Source organism: Narcine bancroftii, chromosome 4 (assembly GCF_036971445.1).
Source record: "Narcine bancroftii isolate sNarBan1 chromosome 4, sNarBan1.hap1, whole genome shotgun sequence".
Classification (NCBI taxonomy): Eukaryota; Metazoa; Chordata; class Chondrichthyes; order Torpediniformes; family Narcinidae; genus Narcine; species Narcine bancroftii.
In genome coordinates, this window is record NC_091472.1 from 130,414,302 (window position 1) to 130,428,223 (window position 13,922).

Here is a 13,922-nt window from a genome sequence, read left to right on the forward strand (position 1 = left end):
ACATCCTAGCAAATCTTCTATGCACTCTTCCAATTTTATTGATATTTTTCCTGCAGTTAGGTGACCAAAACTGCATACAGCACTCCAAATTTGGCCTCACCAATGTCTTCTACGTTAACATAACATCCCAACTCCTGTGCACCATACTTGGATTCATGGAGGCCAGTGTGCCAAAAGCTCTCTTCACAATGCTATCACCTATGACACCACTTTCAGGGAATTATGTATATGTATTTCCAGGTCACCTGTTTTACCGCACTCCTCAGTGCCCTACTATTTATCGTGTTTGTCCTTTCTTGGTTTCCCCTTTCAAAATCCAACACCTCACACTTGTCTGCATTAAATTCCACCTGCCTTTTTTCATCCCATTTTTCAAGCTAGTCCAGATCCCTCTGCAAGCTTTGAAAGCCTTCCTCGTTGTCCACTTCACCTCTAATCTTTGTATCATCTGCAAACTTTCTGATCCAAATGACCACATTATCATCCAAATCATTGATATAGATGACAAACAACAATAGACCTAACACTGAACCTTGAGGCACACCACTTGTCACAGGCCTCCAGTTAGAGAAGCAATCATACACTACCACTCTCTGGCATCTCCCCTATAGCCAATGTCAAAGCGAGTTCACTACCTCACCATGAATACTGAACAATTGAATCTTCCTGACTAATCTCACATGGGGGACCTTGTCAAAGGCCTTACTAAAGTCAATGCCGACTACGTCTTTCCTTCAACAACTTTCCTCGTTATCTCCTCAAAAAACTTGGTTAAACATGACCTACCAAGCACAAAGCCATGTTGACTATCCCTAATCAGTTCCTGACCATACAAGTACGCACTGTATAGTCAATTTCTTGGAACACCTTCCAATAATTTGCTAACATTTGATGTCAGGTTCATGGGCCTATAATTTCTTGGGTTATTTTTGGAGACTTTTTTTAAAAAAAAAAAAGAAACAATGTGAGCTACCCTTCAATCCTACAGCACCTCAAGCGTGGTTTAGGGCATTTAAAATTTATCTGCTAGGGCCCCCGCAATTTCAACACTAACTTCTCTTGAAGCCCAATGGAATACCTTGTCAGGCCCTGGGGAATTGGTCACCTTTAATAGCTTTCAGACATCAAACACCTCTTCCTCAATAATCTGTATGTTCCTTGACCTCACTGCTTGTTTGCCTCACTTTCTTAGACTCTGTACCAGTTTTCTGAGTAAATACAGATGCAAAAAAAAAACAATTAAAATCTCCCCAATCTCATCTGGCTCCATACGTAGCCAATCAATTCTGATCTTCAAGAGGACCAATTTTGTTTCTTGTTATCCTTTTGCTCTTAATATACCTGTAAAAAAAATTAAAAAAAAATAAAAAGCCCTTAGGATTTTCCTTCATCTTGTCTGCCAAAGCCACCTTGTGCCTTCTTTTAGCTATCCTGATTTCACTCATGTTTTTCCTGCATTTTTTAATACTCCACAAATACCTAATTAGCTCCTTGTTGCCCATTCCTCTATGTACCTGTCTTCCTCAGAACCAGATCCCCATTATCCTTCAAAAACCAAGATTCTTTGTCTGTAAACTTTGCCTTTGATCCTTACAGGAACATACAAACACTGAACTCTCAAAATTTCATGTTTGAAGGCCTTCACTTACTGAAGACACCCTTGCCAGAAAAATAACCTAGCCCAATTCATGCTTTCTACAGAGTTTCTCATTTCCTCAAAATTTGCCTTTCTCTAATTTAGAATTTCAATCCAAGGATCACCATATCCTTATCCAAACCTATCTTGAAACTAATGACATTATGATCACTGCACCCAAAGTGTTCCCCTACACATGCCTGTCGTCCCCTATTAGGAGATCCAGTATTGCACTCTCCCAAATTGGTACCTTGATATATTGATTTAGAAAATGATTTTGAACACATTTGACAAACTCTAATCTAGTGTGGGAGTAGCAGTCAATATGTGGAAAGATTTTCTCCTCCAATTCTCGCTGGATGGACTGTAATATAACCCCATTAACGTCATACTTTTCTCATTCCTCAGCTCCACCCTTATAGCTTCAGTCAATGAGTCCTCTGGTCTGTCCTGCCTGAGTGCATCTGTGATGAGGATTGTTACTCCTCCATCTTTCATTCCTCCTGGTCTATCATTTTTGAAACAATGGAACCCCAGAACATTGAGCTGCTAGTCCTGCCCCTCTTGAAACCAAGTTTCATGAACAACCACAATGTCATAATCCCATGTGCCAATCTTAACTCTAACCTCGCCTGCCTTCCCCATTATACTCCTTACATTGAAACAGATGCACTTAAGAACATTATTTCCTCCATACACAACCCTTTGATTTCTGTCTTGATATGCAGTCTTAACATTATCTTTTTCCTCATCATCTTTGCTATCTGCTCTGGCACTCTGGTTCCCACTTCCTTGCAAATCTACTTTAAACTCCCCAGAGCAAACCTTCCTGCAGGGATATTATTACAAACCATCCTTTCAATACAGGTCTCACATTCCCTAGAAGAGATCCCAATGATCCAGAAATTTGAAGCCCTCCCTCCTGCACCATCTCTTCAACCATGTGTTAAACTGCATTATTCTCCTATTTCTTACCCCACTAGTAATCCTGAGATCATAACTCTGGAGGTTCTGTCCTTCAACTTCACACCTAACTGCCTGAAATCTCTTTGCAGAATGTCATCCCTCTTCCCTTCATGTCTCGTTGGTCCCTACATGGTCCACAATATCTGGCTGCTAACTGTCCTTCTTGAGAATGCCATGAACTTGATCTGAGATACCCGTACCCTAGCATCTGGGAGCCAATGTACCATCTGGAATTTTTAAAATTTCTTCCACAGAACCTCTTGTCTGTTCCCCTCACTATTGAATCAGCTTGTCCCCTCACTACAGCTTGTCTCTTCTCCCTCCCTCCCTTTCTTAGCCACAGAGTCAGACTTTTTGTCAGAGATCTGACTGCTATGGGTTGACCCTGGTAAGTCATCTCCCTCAACAGTATCCCAAACAGTATACATGTTATTGGAACAGCCTCACGAGTCCCCTTCACTGTCTGCCTGTTCCCTTGCCCTCTCCTGATTGTCACCCAGCTACCTTCCTCTTCTGTGTAGTTGTTGTCTATTACCCCTTCAGCCTCTCAAATGAACATAGATCCTTGGGGAGAACCAAATATTATGGAGAAATGCAGGAAGAAATGTCATTTCTGCTGATATCCAATTCTGATTATGTGAATGCAGCCACCCTGCTGGAAAATGGTAGACATCAGGGAAGTATGGTGAGGGTAAAGACTGCAGATAGGTTGAGATGGACAGAGGCATAGTTTACTGTCTCACTGTTGCATTATGAAGAATCTTTGCAGGTTGAAGTGATTTCTCCTAAATCTATTGCATTTTCTCTTTAATACTGAACCCTGTACGTACTTCCTCTTTCATTCAGGCTATAAAGAACCAGCAAAAAGCTGTAATAACTTGTGAGCGAACCCTTAGTTTTGATCATCCCAAAACAATTCGTGAATATGTGAGTTATAATTTTATTCTTTATTCACTCTTCTTGTAAAGGTTAAAATGAATTTCAAGTTGCAAGCAAATTCTGTATACAGCTTTTAAGATATTGTTTCTACATTCTTTTGAGTGTCTCCTTTGCAATGTCTTCGAGCCAAGATCTTATGGCTTGTTAGAGATTACACATGTTAGTTTAGTTTCCTTTGTTCTACAAAATGGAAGGAATTCATTTTGTTCCGACAATTCATTGACCTTTTAACAAAGTTTTGGCAATGCCTAATAAAATTTTAAAGGCTTGTAATATGTATAGCAACTGATAATAACGTTAACAATGTTTAATAAACTCTGGTAAACTCAACTTTAGTACAGATTTATTTGAGTCATAGACAACAACAGCATTCTAATATCCTCCAAGCGATTAAAAAGGAAAATAGTTACTACACTTCTAGCTCACTTGAAATGGTCAAACATGCTTACACGTGCTCAGTTGAACCAATCAAGACAATGGGTGATTATGCACAATTTCACTGTGCATTTCACAGTGGAGCTGCCAGCACAACAAATATGCATACATGCATGCATTTCATTGGATAATGAGTAAAAATTCTTTTTTTCTTTTTTTTTCTTTTTTTTTTATTCTTTAATTCCCCCCCCCCCCCCCCCCCCCGAGTAAAAGTTCTGAGGATAATTTCCCCTGCATAGTGGTCGGGGAAGCGGAGGCTAATTGTAAAACATAATTTGGACACATAACGGAAATTAGTATGCTCAGCAGAGAACAGGAATTGAACCTGGATGCTCTGTTTGTGGAAGGTGATTGACTTTGTGAGCATCTCAGATTCTTGTTTATGGTTAAATTGTCAGAAATGTGAGAGTATCGATTGGGTTTCTATTCAGTCCGACAATGGGATTGTTGATTAAAAATTGCTAAAGTCTTTTGATTGATGTCTGTCAGTAAACCCCCTTGGGGAATATACAGAATGGGCCAAACGGTCAAAGTTGTGGATGCAATCCAAATCTGTGGTACTTGTTTGCTATTTGTCAATATATTTCAGCCGACACAGGAAGCAAATAAATCTTGGAGCTGATAATGGTTATTAAAATGTAAATATATAAAAAAAACAATGACACACTGTATGATTGTTAAACAAAGCATTCAAGCCTTATTATTTATTCTGTAATTAAACTCTTCTCTAATATCCTTTATTTGCCCATTGTGTCATTTTGTCTTCAGTGTGGCATGGGTGTTCAGTTGGTTGCTTTGAGTCTGAAATGGGGAACTGGTTCTGTGCTTCACTGAATTTTAATTTTTTTCTTAATACAAAGGAGACCATTTAGCCATTGAGCTGGTGTTGCTGGTATTTTATCAATCCCATTCCTCCGGTTATACTCCTGCAGCCCAGTTTCTTTTCTATAGTCCCTTCACATTTGCATCCCATTAAATCAGATAGGAATGGGGGAGGAGGGCTGGTTTGGTTTTTCACATTTGATGACTCCTAACTGGGACTCTAAACACTTTCACACTTTCACTTTCCCTGGGGTTAGGACTATTCTACCTTCTACCGGTGATGTTATGATGCATCAAGCGATGGACCTGCACTAAATCCTGATCAATGTATTATGTGATACTTGAACAAAATTAATCATGCCTAATTATAACATAATTCAGCTTTATGTACAGCACAGTACGAGCCCTTTAGCCCCTGTTGTTGTTGTGTGGACCAAAATAAATCTTTATAAGGTACCATGGGAAAGTGGTAGCAATAAATAACAGTAGCAGATCATTTTTAAACAGCGTTGGAAAGTTGGTAGCACTATAGCGTACAATTTATAAATGTGGGGGTGGGGGGAAGCGATGGCGGACTTGCCCTCCCAGAATTTCATGCAGCAGAGAAAGGGCTGCATGCAACGCTGGCATCTGCAGATACCAGGTATTGTACTAGGGGTCGAGGCCATCAATCCCCGGCATGAGATGATGTCATTTGATGCCAGAGTTGAGAAGATTTTCTTTTTATGCGGGACACTTTAAAGGCCGATTGGCCGTTAATTCCTGGGACCACTTGCGAGTGTGAAAGGGGCTTGTGTTAATCAGCTTCCTGCTGAATTTTCCAACCACGCTGCTGCATGGGGGTAATGCGCAGTTCCCAATTAACCTACCAACGCTGCCGCATGGGGGTAATGCGCAGTTCCCAATTAACCTACCAACGCTGCCGCATGGGGGTAATGCGCAGTTCCCAATTAACCTACCAACGCTGCCGCATGGGTGTAATGCACAGTTCCCAATTAACCTACCAACGCTGAGTTTTGTACCATTATGCTCAACACACTTTACCTTGCCTTACATTCACAGGCTAGACTGGGTCTCTACTGCTTTGCTAATGATCAGCATTCTACGGCACTGAGGCTTCTGTACCGTGCTCGCTACCTGATGCTTACTGTCTTTGGAGAAGACCACCCAGAAATGGCTGTTATTGACGTAAGTGTTTTCATTATTTTTTTTGTATGGAATGGGATTTAACATTGTACTTTCGGGTGTATTCACTTGTGGACAGGAAGGTGGTAGTGGGATCTGCATTAAAATGGTGAATTAAAGTTAGCGGTCATCTGAGTTAAATGAACTTTGTGATTGAGAAGTAATCCAAATTGCATTTAGGTAGCACCTTTATTAGAGAAATAAAAGTTGTAAGGTATTTTACAATAATAGGAGTTGTTGATGGTGATATCAAGATGCAACTAAATATTGTGAGGGTGACTTATTGCTTTTTAAAATAGGAGGCAGAAAGATTTACGGAGGAATTACAAAATCTATAGTCTATATACAGTAAACCCCTCGTATCCAGCATCTGCATGGATTGGTAGATGCCGGATGAGCGGGTTTTCCAGCTGCTTGAGAGTCACTCTTACATTACCTACCTAATACATCTGCATAAAGAATAAACACTTTAAAAGGCAAAAATACTACACTGTACTTGCATGAATATATAAACCGTGGAGCATTTTACTTTATTTTCAGTCACAGTCTATTAAAACATTTCACTATCGCTACATCTGCAGGTTCCTCCCCCTCAACAGAGCTGTCAGAAAGATGAACAATAAGATTATAGATAATTAACCCCTCCCTTCCCCAAGTTTACAGATAAAGCCTTACTAATATAATATACTAATAAAGGAAAGATTCAGGGAAAAGGAGGCACTTTAAGAGAGTCACCCAATGTCAAACGGCATCAACCAGCTCTTCATTGGGTGACACCATTTTATTCAAACATAGCTTTACTTACACAGCTGTTATTTGCTTCCATCATCACCAAAGGTTTATCTGTTTCCTGAGAGAACATTTACTTTTACAGTTTTAAACTTTATTTATTCAAACAATTTATTTCTTTGTCTTTTTTTTCTTTGCTGGTTTCTTGAGGTGGCTGTTTACTTGAATTCCATTAACAGGGGTTTTACTGTCTAAACACTGATAAAATGGTTGAGGGGAGTGGAAGGTGTATTAAAGAAGGGGATGACCAATTCTTGTGTTAGAGGAGGTTTCAGAGCTGGGCAAAAGTGTGTTCATTAGATAAGGATATTATATTATAAAATTGCATTTATCACCAGTGGCAGATGGAAAGCCGCTTGAAAGGCCATTGGAATGACCAGAAAGTAACAATGGCATGAATAAGAATATTGTCAGAACATGTTCTGAGACAGTGGCTCAGATGGGTATTGTTAGAAAACTCAATAGGTGCTGCTTTTAAAGTAATCTGAGAAAGTAGCTAAGACTGGTTAGAACTGGAAATATAAAATGCAAGATGGGCCAAAGTTTGATGTGTAGCTGACCGCTACAAAGAAATACACACACACAATGTGGCAGGTTAAGCTCATTCCTTTATTAGGGCTGGAAAGGCTGCTTTTATACTGTTCAAGTTCCCACCGTTTTTTTTTCGCTGATTAACTGAATGAATCATCCGTATGAATAACAATAGCGGGCGGGAACGTCCATGCATATGAATGTCCTTCTTCCCCAGCCTGTTTCTGCTGAGTTATCTGGGCAACTTGACCGATGCCATTTTAGGGCTGTTGGTCTGATGCTGCCCCAACTTCTACCCCCACCGGTTCATTGTCCTGGGATTCGCTTTTGCGATCTCTGTCCGCGTCTGCTGCCGCGCGATGTGCTGGGCCGATCCCCGCAGTTGCGGGTCGCCACAGATGTTCCATTTTTATCAGTATTTAATGGGATAAAATTGTAACTCCCTCCAAATGGGTTCATGTATTTAAGCTAAATCCAGTATAAATGTCCCTTTTAACCTGATGCCATACTGTCAGATGATACCAAGGGGCCTCATGTAGCCGAAAAAGACTTTTGTGGTCATTCGGCTTGTGGTTTTGTTGCTCAATTTGATAATTTTCTGAACAAAGTTTAAAAAAAAAGGTTGTTTTTGAACTATCATTAATAACCATTGCACATTAACTTTTGATAAATGGTACATAAAACTACAATAATAACAATGGTCAAATGCTACCCTTCAAATGGTCAAATGATTACCCTTCTCTTTCCTCTTCAAAGGATGGAATGCTGAGGTCGGCCTTGCATTGAAATCAAAGATGAGAGTGGATTTTATCCATATCACCTGCTTCTCCCATTTGCTCAACCTGTCCAAATAATTTTGGATCACTTCCATATCCTCTTAACTCCTACCCAACTTTTGTTGTGAACAAACATAGAGGTATTGCAGTTAATGGGGTTGAGAAGAATCTGTCAATACAGAAGCCTCATTATCATAAAGTGTATTGTCTTGCAGGCTGGTCTTCAGTTGATCATTGTAAAATTCACTATTTATTTCCTTGTGTCAACAGACAAACATTGGACTAATGCTTCAAGCTGTACTGGATTATGATCTTGCAATTCGATTTTTGCAGAAAGGTCTAGAATTAAACCTCAAATATTCTGGACCCCAGGCTCTACACACTGCCCGTAGGTATGGTTAAAAATGTTGGAAGTTTATTGATAAAATTTAATTCAGAAATGCTATTGGATGATTGGAAAACAAATTTGCGCTCAATGTACAATATATTTCCTTGTCACCTTTGCACATTTTTCTATTTTGTGAAAGAATTTCCAAGTGTTCCTGTTTCAAATGAGTTGTAAGATTTTATTAAGAACTTAGTCATTTACACGTAGACTTTTCATCTCTTTGGGTACCATGTTCAAACTCAATCCACCTCTCTGTTTTTATGGATCCTTCAGAAAACTAGTTAAAATTCACAATTGGGTGATGGTGTAACGGCTGCGGATGTTTGAATCACTTTGGGGTCACCGCTTGTAACAGACTTACCATAACTTGCAAGCAAATAGTGAAACACTCACTTGCTTCTTTTATCATACCATGAAGTTGACTTTCTTTTATATAATTCACTAGACGCAACATTGCATTCTTCAACTCCCCAAACACCACCCAGCTAAACTCCTTTGTCCTTCTCATTGGCTCACCGCCACACTGGTGATCCTGATGCTCTCAGTCTCCTCCCAACGAACATAAGTACACGACCACGTCAATATAAAGAACGTAATTTCCCATAAATCTTAACTGCAGACCATGATCTGTTTGATCATTTGTCTACTGGCATCAGAAGATTGTGTCCAGACTCATTCCACAAGCTTCACCACAGATATCCAAGCTAAATAATTAGTCCACTCATGAGAGACTGCTGCACTGAAGTGGTGATATTGCTATAGATCATGTAGCATTAATTTCAAGAACTACAGCTGTTGCTGGAACTCCTAATCCTTGTTCTCCCTCTCTTCCTTATTGATCTGTCTTCTTTCCTTCCCCCTTCCCTCTCCATTCCCTTATCTACGTATTACCTTCTGCCTGTGGGACTGAGCTGCTCCTCCTGCACCCCCTCACCATTTTATTCAGAAGTTCGTCCACATTTTCTTCTTGCCTTGATGGCCCAAAACATTGGTTATGTATCTTTATCTTTGCAATAATAACGTACACTGTTTAACCCGAGTTTCTCCAGAATTGTGTTTTGACTGATAAGTGGCCTGAAGCATTATGGTCAATGATTAGTTCTTAATTTGATTTGAGTGGTGTTGATAAAACCAATCTGCTTGTGGTACTGAGAAAACATCTTCCTCCTTTGCTTTAGTAACAAAAGTTAACAAGATACTAATATAGGGGAGGTCTTTAAGTATTTGAGTCTGCCACATCATTCAAAATGGTCATGACTGATCATCCAAATTTGTGTACCGACATTCTCCCTGTAATCCCTTGGTCTCTTTAGTCATCAGAACTATACAAAAGTTTGAACGTTTCAATCATTACATGATAATTATAACCCCTCCCCTTCCCTCCCATACCCTCCATCCCTAAACCCCCTACCCTCAAAGAAAATAAATTGGTAATATAAAGTAAAGAAAAAGAAAAAAATAGCTTCATGGATTGCTTGAAAGATATATTTATGGACTCCATGTTTAGTAGTTCCCAAAAATAATGATTTGGTGTTAAAGAAACACCATTGTTGAAACATTTGATTACTGATTGGAAATGACAAAATTGGAATGAAAGGAAGTATATCGCCCAAGCTCCATCTGATTCAAAATTATCTTGTACCTATTTCAAAGGATAATCAATTTTTAACTATTTGGTTTTGTAAAGGCATGAAAAATATTGAAGATTGTTATGAACAAGGCAAATTGATGTCACTTGAACAACAAGGGAATAAATATGGAATACCTAATAATACTCTCTTTTTTTGTCATTCTCAAATGAAAGGATTATTGAGGGAAAGGTTAGGCCCAGCAGTGTGGTGAGGTGGAAATTCTTATTAGGAAGGGAAATATTTAACAAATTATTTCTGCAATGTATCTTTTATTACAAACAAGACCTAATTTTCTGAAGACATAATTATTTTTCTTCAGGAATTGCTAAATTAGGGATCATTGTTTCTCAGTATTAATACTTGATAGAGAGCACAATTCCATGGGGAAAGGCCACCACAAGATTTGTATTTCTCAAGTATCAGAACCCACTGGATTTGCTGCCTCTCTAGGCCCCTCTCCCAAGTTTACAGAAACCGAAACCAGCAGTCATTCTGAAAAAGTTTGAAAATTCAGTTATAATAAATAAAAAGAAAAAAATTCTAATTTGATTATTTAAGATGTTTCAATGCAGTATACCCCATTCATTAAATGACCACTATAGCTCTTCTCACTTCTAGCTGGAATGAGATATGAAAGTATGGGGAATGGGGTGTCCAGATGACAGGTCTACTGATCACTGAAAGGAAATTGGATCTAAATTTTGAGTTCATAATTCAAATTAATGTTGTGATTATGTTTTTTTTTGAAAACCATGCAGCTATCATTTCATGGCCCAAGTCTATGCTAATAAGGCAGAGTTTCGAACAGCAATGCAACATGAGAAGCAAGCCTATGCCATCTACAGGGATCAGGTTAGTTATTCCAACCAGGTTTCCTTTATGTTGTCGCCTGGTGGGTCACAAGGCAACTTTTGAATCTTCTGAAAGTAACCTTGGTATATTACACTCAGTTGAAGACCATGTTGCTGAACTCCAACTTTCAGTGATAACATTGCAAGTAATGCTCTCTGCAATAAATCAAATCCAGGAGAACCTATTTAAACACCTGCCAGAATGGTGCACCTAATAGAACAAGGCATTTGGTCCAGGAGGTGTTGTCCTTTGATAGACAACCATTCTGCTCCATTCATTGATGGACTTGGAAAAACTCTAGAGTTCTAACTGTTTAGAAATATGGTAGGACTAATTTTTTCCACTTTATTTGCCAAACCAGCTGGGGGAGACTCACCTTAAAACAAAAGGAAGCTCTGAATACCTCAAGCATTTTACTCAGCAGGCAGTAAACCTACAGAGAACAATGAATGAAATTTATAAGAATGGATCAAATGGCAATCTTCCTTCAGTGCAGGTCAGTACCCCTTATTAATATGCCTTTCATTTTACAGTAAACCTGCTGGTATCTGGCACTTAAGAGGATTAGTAGAATCTGGATAAATGTATTTTCTTTTTGCTTGAGACTCACTTTTACAATGCTTAACTAATGCACCTGCATTAATAATAAACAGTTAAAAAGGCAAAAATACGATACTGTATTTACACTGAACAAACTTCACTTGCATGTATATATAACCCTTAAAGCATTTTACTTTATTTTTCAGTCACATTCCTTGAAATCATTTATCCATCACTGCATCTCTAGGTTGGTCCCTCACCCAACTTTTCAGATAAAGCCTTTAACCAGGGTGACTCTTAATAAGCAGGGATAAGGAGACACTTTCAGTCACCCCCAATGGGAAGCAGCATTAATTAACTCTTCATCCTGGGTGATGAAATTGCTGTTTCACGCAACTTTATTCAAACAGCTTCTATGAGCAAAGCATAACATAGGCACTCCATTGGCTGATTTGCTCCAATCCTCACCAAAGATTTGTGTTACTTCAGAGAACATTTACTTTTACTATTTTAAACTGGAGTATTTTTACCTGTTATTCTTATTTATTTTAAAATTTTATTTTCTTTTTTTTGCAAGTTGCTTGAGGCTGCTGGTTGCTTGAATTCTGGATACCATAGGTTTTGCTGCATTTGATACTAAACCTTCCTCAGCTGAAGAATTTGAGTGGATAATACTTGACATTTCATTTCTTTTCAGACCACAGCACCAAGTAAAAAATTAATGCTGGAGCAGCTTAATATGATCAATGGGATTGTTCTCGTGGAAAGCAGGTACACCTGCCATTCATACTTTCCCTTGAGAATTAGTGTAATCTAAATTAATATCATTTGGGGGCTGTGAAATGAAATTTACTTCACAAGCCTGAGGTCATGGCTAAGATGTTAAAAAAAAATAGTTTCAGTCAGTCTTCACCAAGGAAGATAGTTCTGGAGTCTCAAAAGAGAAAGATTAAGTTGAGATTCTCGATGGGCTAAAGTTGATAGAGGAACATAAGAAATAGGAGCAGGAGTCGGCCATCCGGCCCATGAGCCTGCTCCGCCATTCAATAAGATCATGGCTGGTCCAATCAGTCTCAACTCCACCTACCTGCCTTTTCCCTGTATCCTTTAATTCCATTTTTATGTAAAAATCTATCTAACTAGTTGACCTTTGATGGTATGATCACAGTTGTAGAGGGAGGTAAGAGAGAAAAATGTGGAGACCCTGGCTGTTATCATCTCTATTGTGCAGCACCTGGGGGAATATTGTGTTCATTATATTCCTTTTTCAAAATAAAGGGCTGCATGGTTAAACTCAGTAACTACAAACCTTGGTGAGAAAATAGTAATCCGAAACAGAATTAACAGCAATGTTTGGATTGATTAAATAAAGTCAGCATGTATTTCTCTGTGGAACAGAAGAGATTGACAAAGACTGTGGATAGAAACTGGTCCCACTGGCTGATAGATCAAGAACTACAGGACATGAATTATGAAAAGAACCAAAAGTGATGCAAGGAGACATTTATTTTACAGTTAATTGTTGCAGTGGAGGCCAATTAAACTGCAGCATTTGAAATGGAGTTAAATAAGATTCTGAAAGGAAGTATCATCAGGAAAAGATGGATGTTGGGACTAGCTGGATTGTTCTTGCATTGATGTCAAATGACTGCCCTCTATTTACAACCTATTACTGATCCACAGGGCAGTCATATTGGTTGTTCCCTGGTAGGTGGCATTGCCCTTTAGTGCTAAATTTAACAAGAAAGTTTTGTACAAGAAAGTTTTGTACAAGAAAGTTTTGTACAAGAAAGACACACCTATCCAATTTTCTCTTAAATGTTGGAATTTAATGGACATCCACCACCTCTGCTGGCAGCTCATTCCACATTCTCTCCACCCTCTGAGTGGAGACATTTACCCAAATGTTGTTCCTAAACATCTCCTTTGTAAACTGCTCTCTTCAGAGAGCAAATTGTAACACAAATTGTCGTATTACAAAACAACAATTCATCGACACTTCACAACTAATTGTGGTTGTAAACTGTGACTATTGTAAAACCAATTAAAATGCAAGCTTCCCTGCCTCACTTTTCGTGGTGGGTATGATTAATATCAAAATGTTATATCTTTTAGCCATGGAAGTAAGGACTTAATATCTCCTATGTCTGATGGTATTGTCCAAAAATTATCTTGGCATAGAGGTATCTGCAGTTGTAATAGAATCTGCATCTTTGACCCTTATGCACTCAAAATTGCTAACCCAATTGTGAGAGTCACTGTTTTCTTGAGATGTGAAATGTATTTCCATTATCCAATATTGCTAATTTTGCACAATTATTTTCAATGTAACCATCTTGTTCACCTTGATGAAATGCAATTTTTAAATTCTGCCTGGAAATTTGAGCTGCATATCCAAATTAGTCAACTCCTTGTGATGACCCAATTCTTCT

General features: G+C 38.7%; 1 protein-coding gene across 6 annotated transcripts in view; it reads left to right on the forward strand.

The window, feature by feature from the left end:
• The window catches only part of LOC138761155 (clustered mitochondria protein homolog), a 108,660-nt gene that overhangs the window by 92,177 nt on the left and 2,561 nt on the right, over positions 1-13,922 (forward strand). For 5 of the 6 annotated variants that reach the window (XM_069932845.1, XM_069932844.1, XM_069932846.1 and 2 more), the window contains 6 exons: positions 3,449-3,529; positions 5,861-5,986; positions 8,350-8,471; positions 10,857-10,950; positions 11,312-11,446; positions 12,188-12,261. In XM_069932845.1, coding sequence (XP_069788946.1) covers positions 3,449-3,529; positions 5,861-5,986; positions 8,350-8,471; positions 10,857-10,950; positions 11,312-11,446; positions 12,188-12,261 — 632 coding nt within the window. Of the gene's footprint in view, positions 1-3,448; positions 3,530-5,860; positions 5,987-8,349; positions 8,472-10,856; positions 10,951-11,311; positions 11,447-12,187; positions 12,262-13,922 lie in introns of those variants that run through there. The other variant, XR_011356145.1, reaches the window with a different exon arrangement.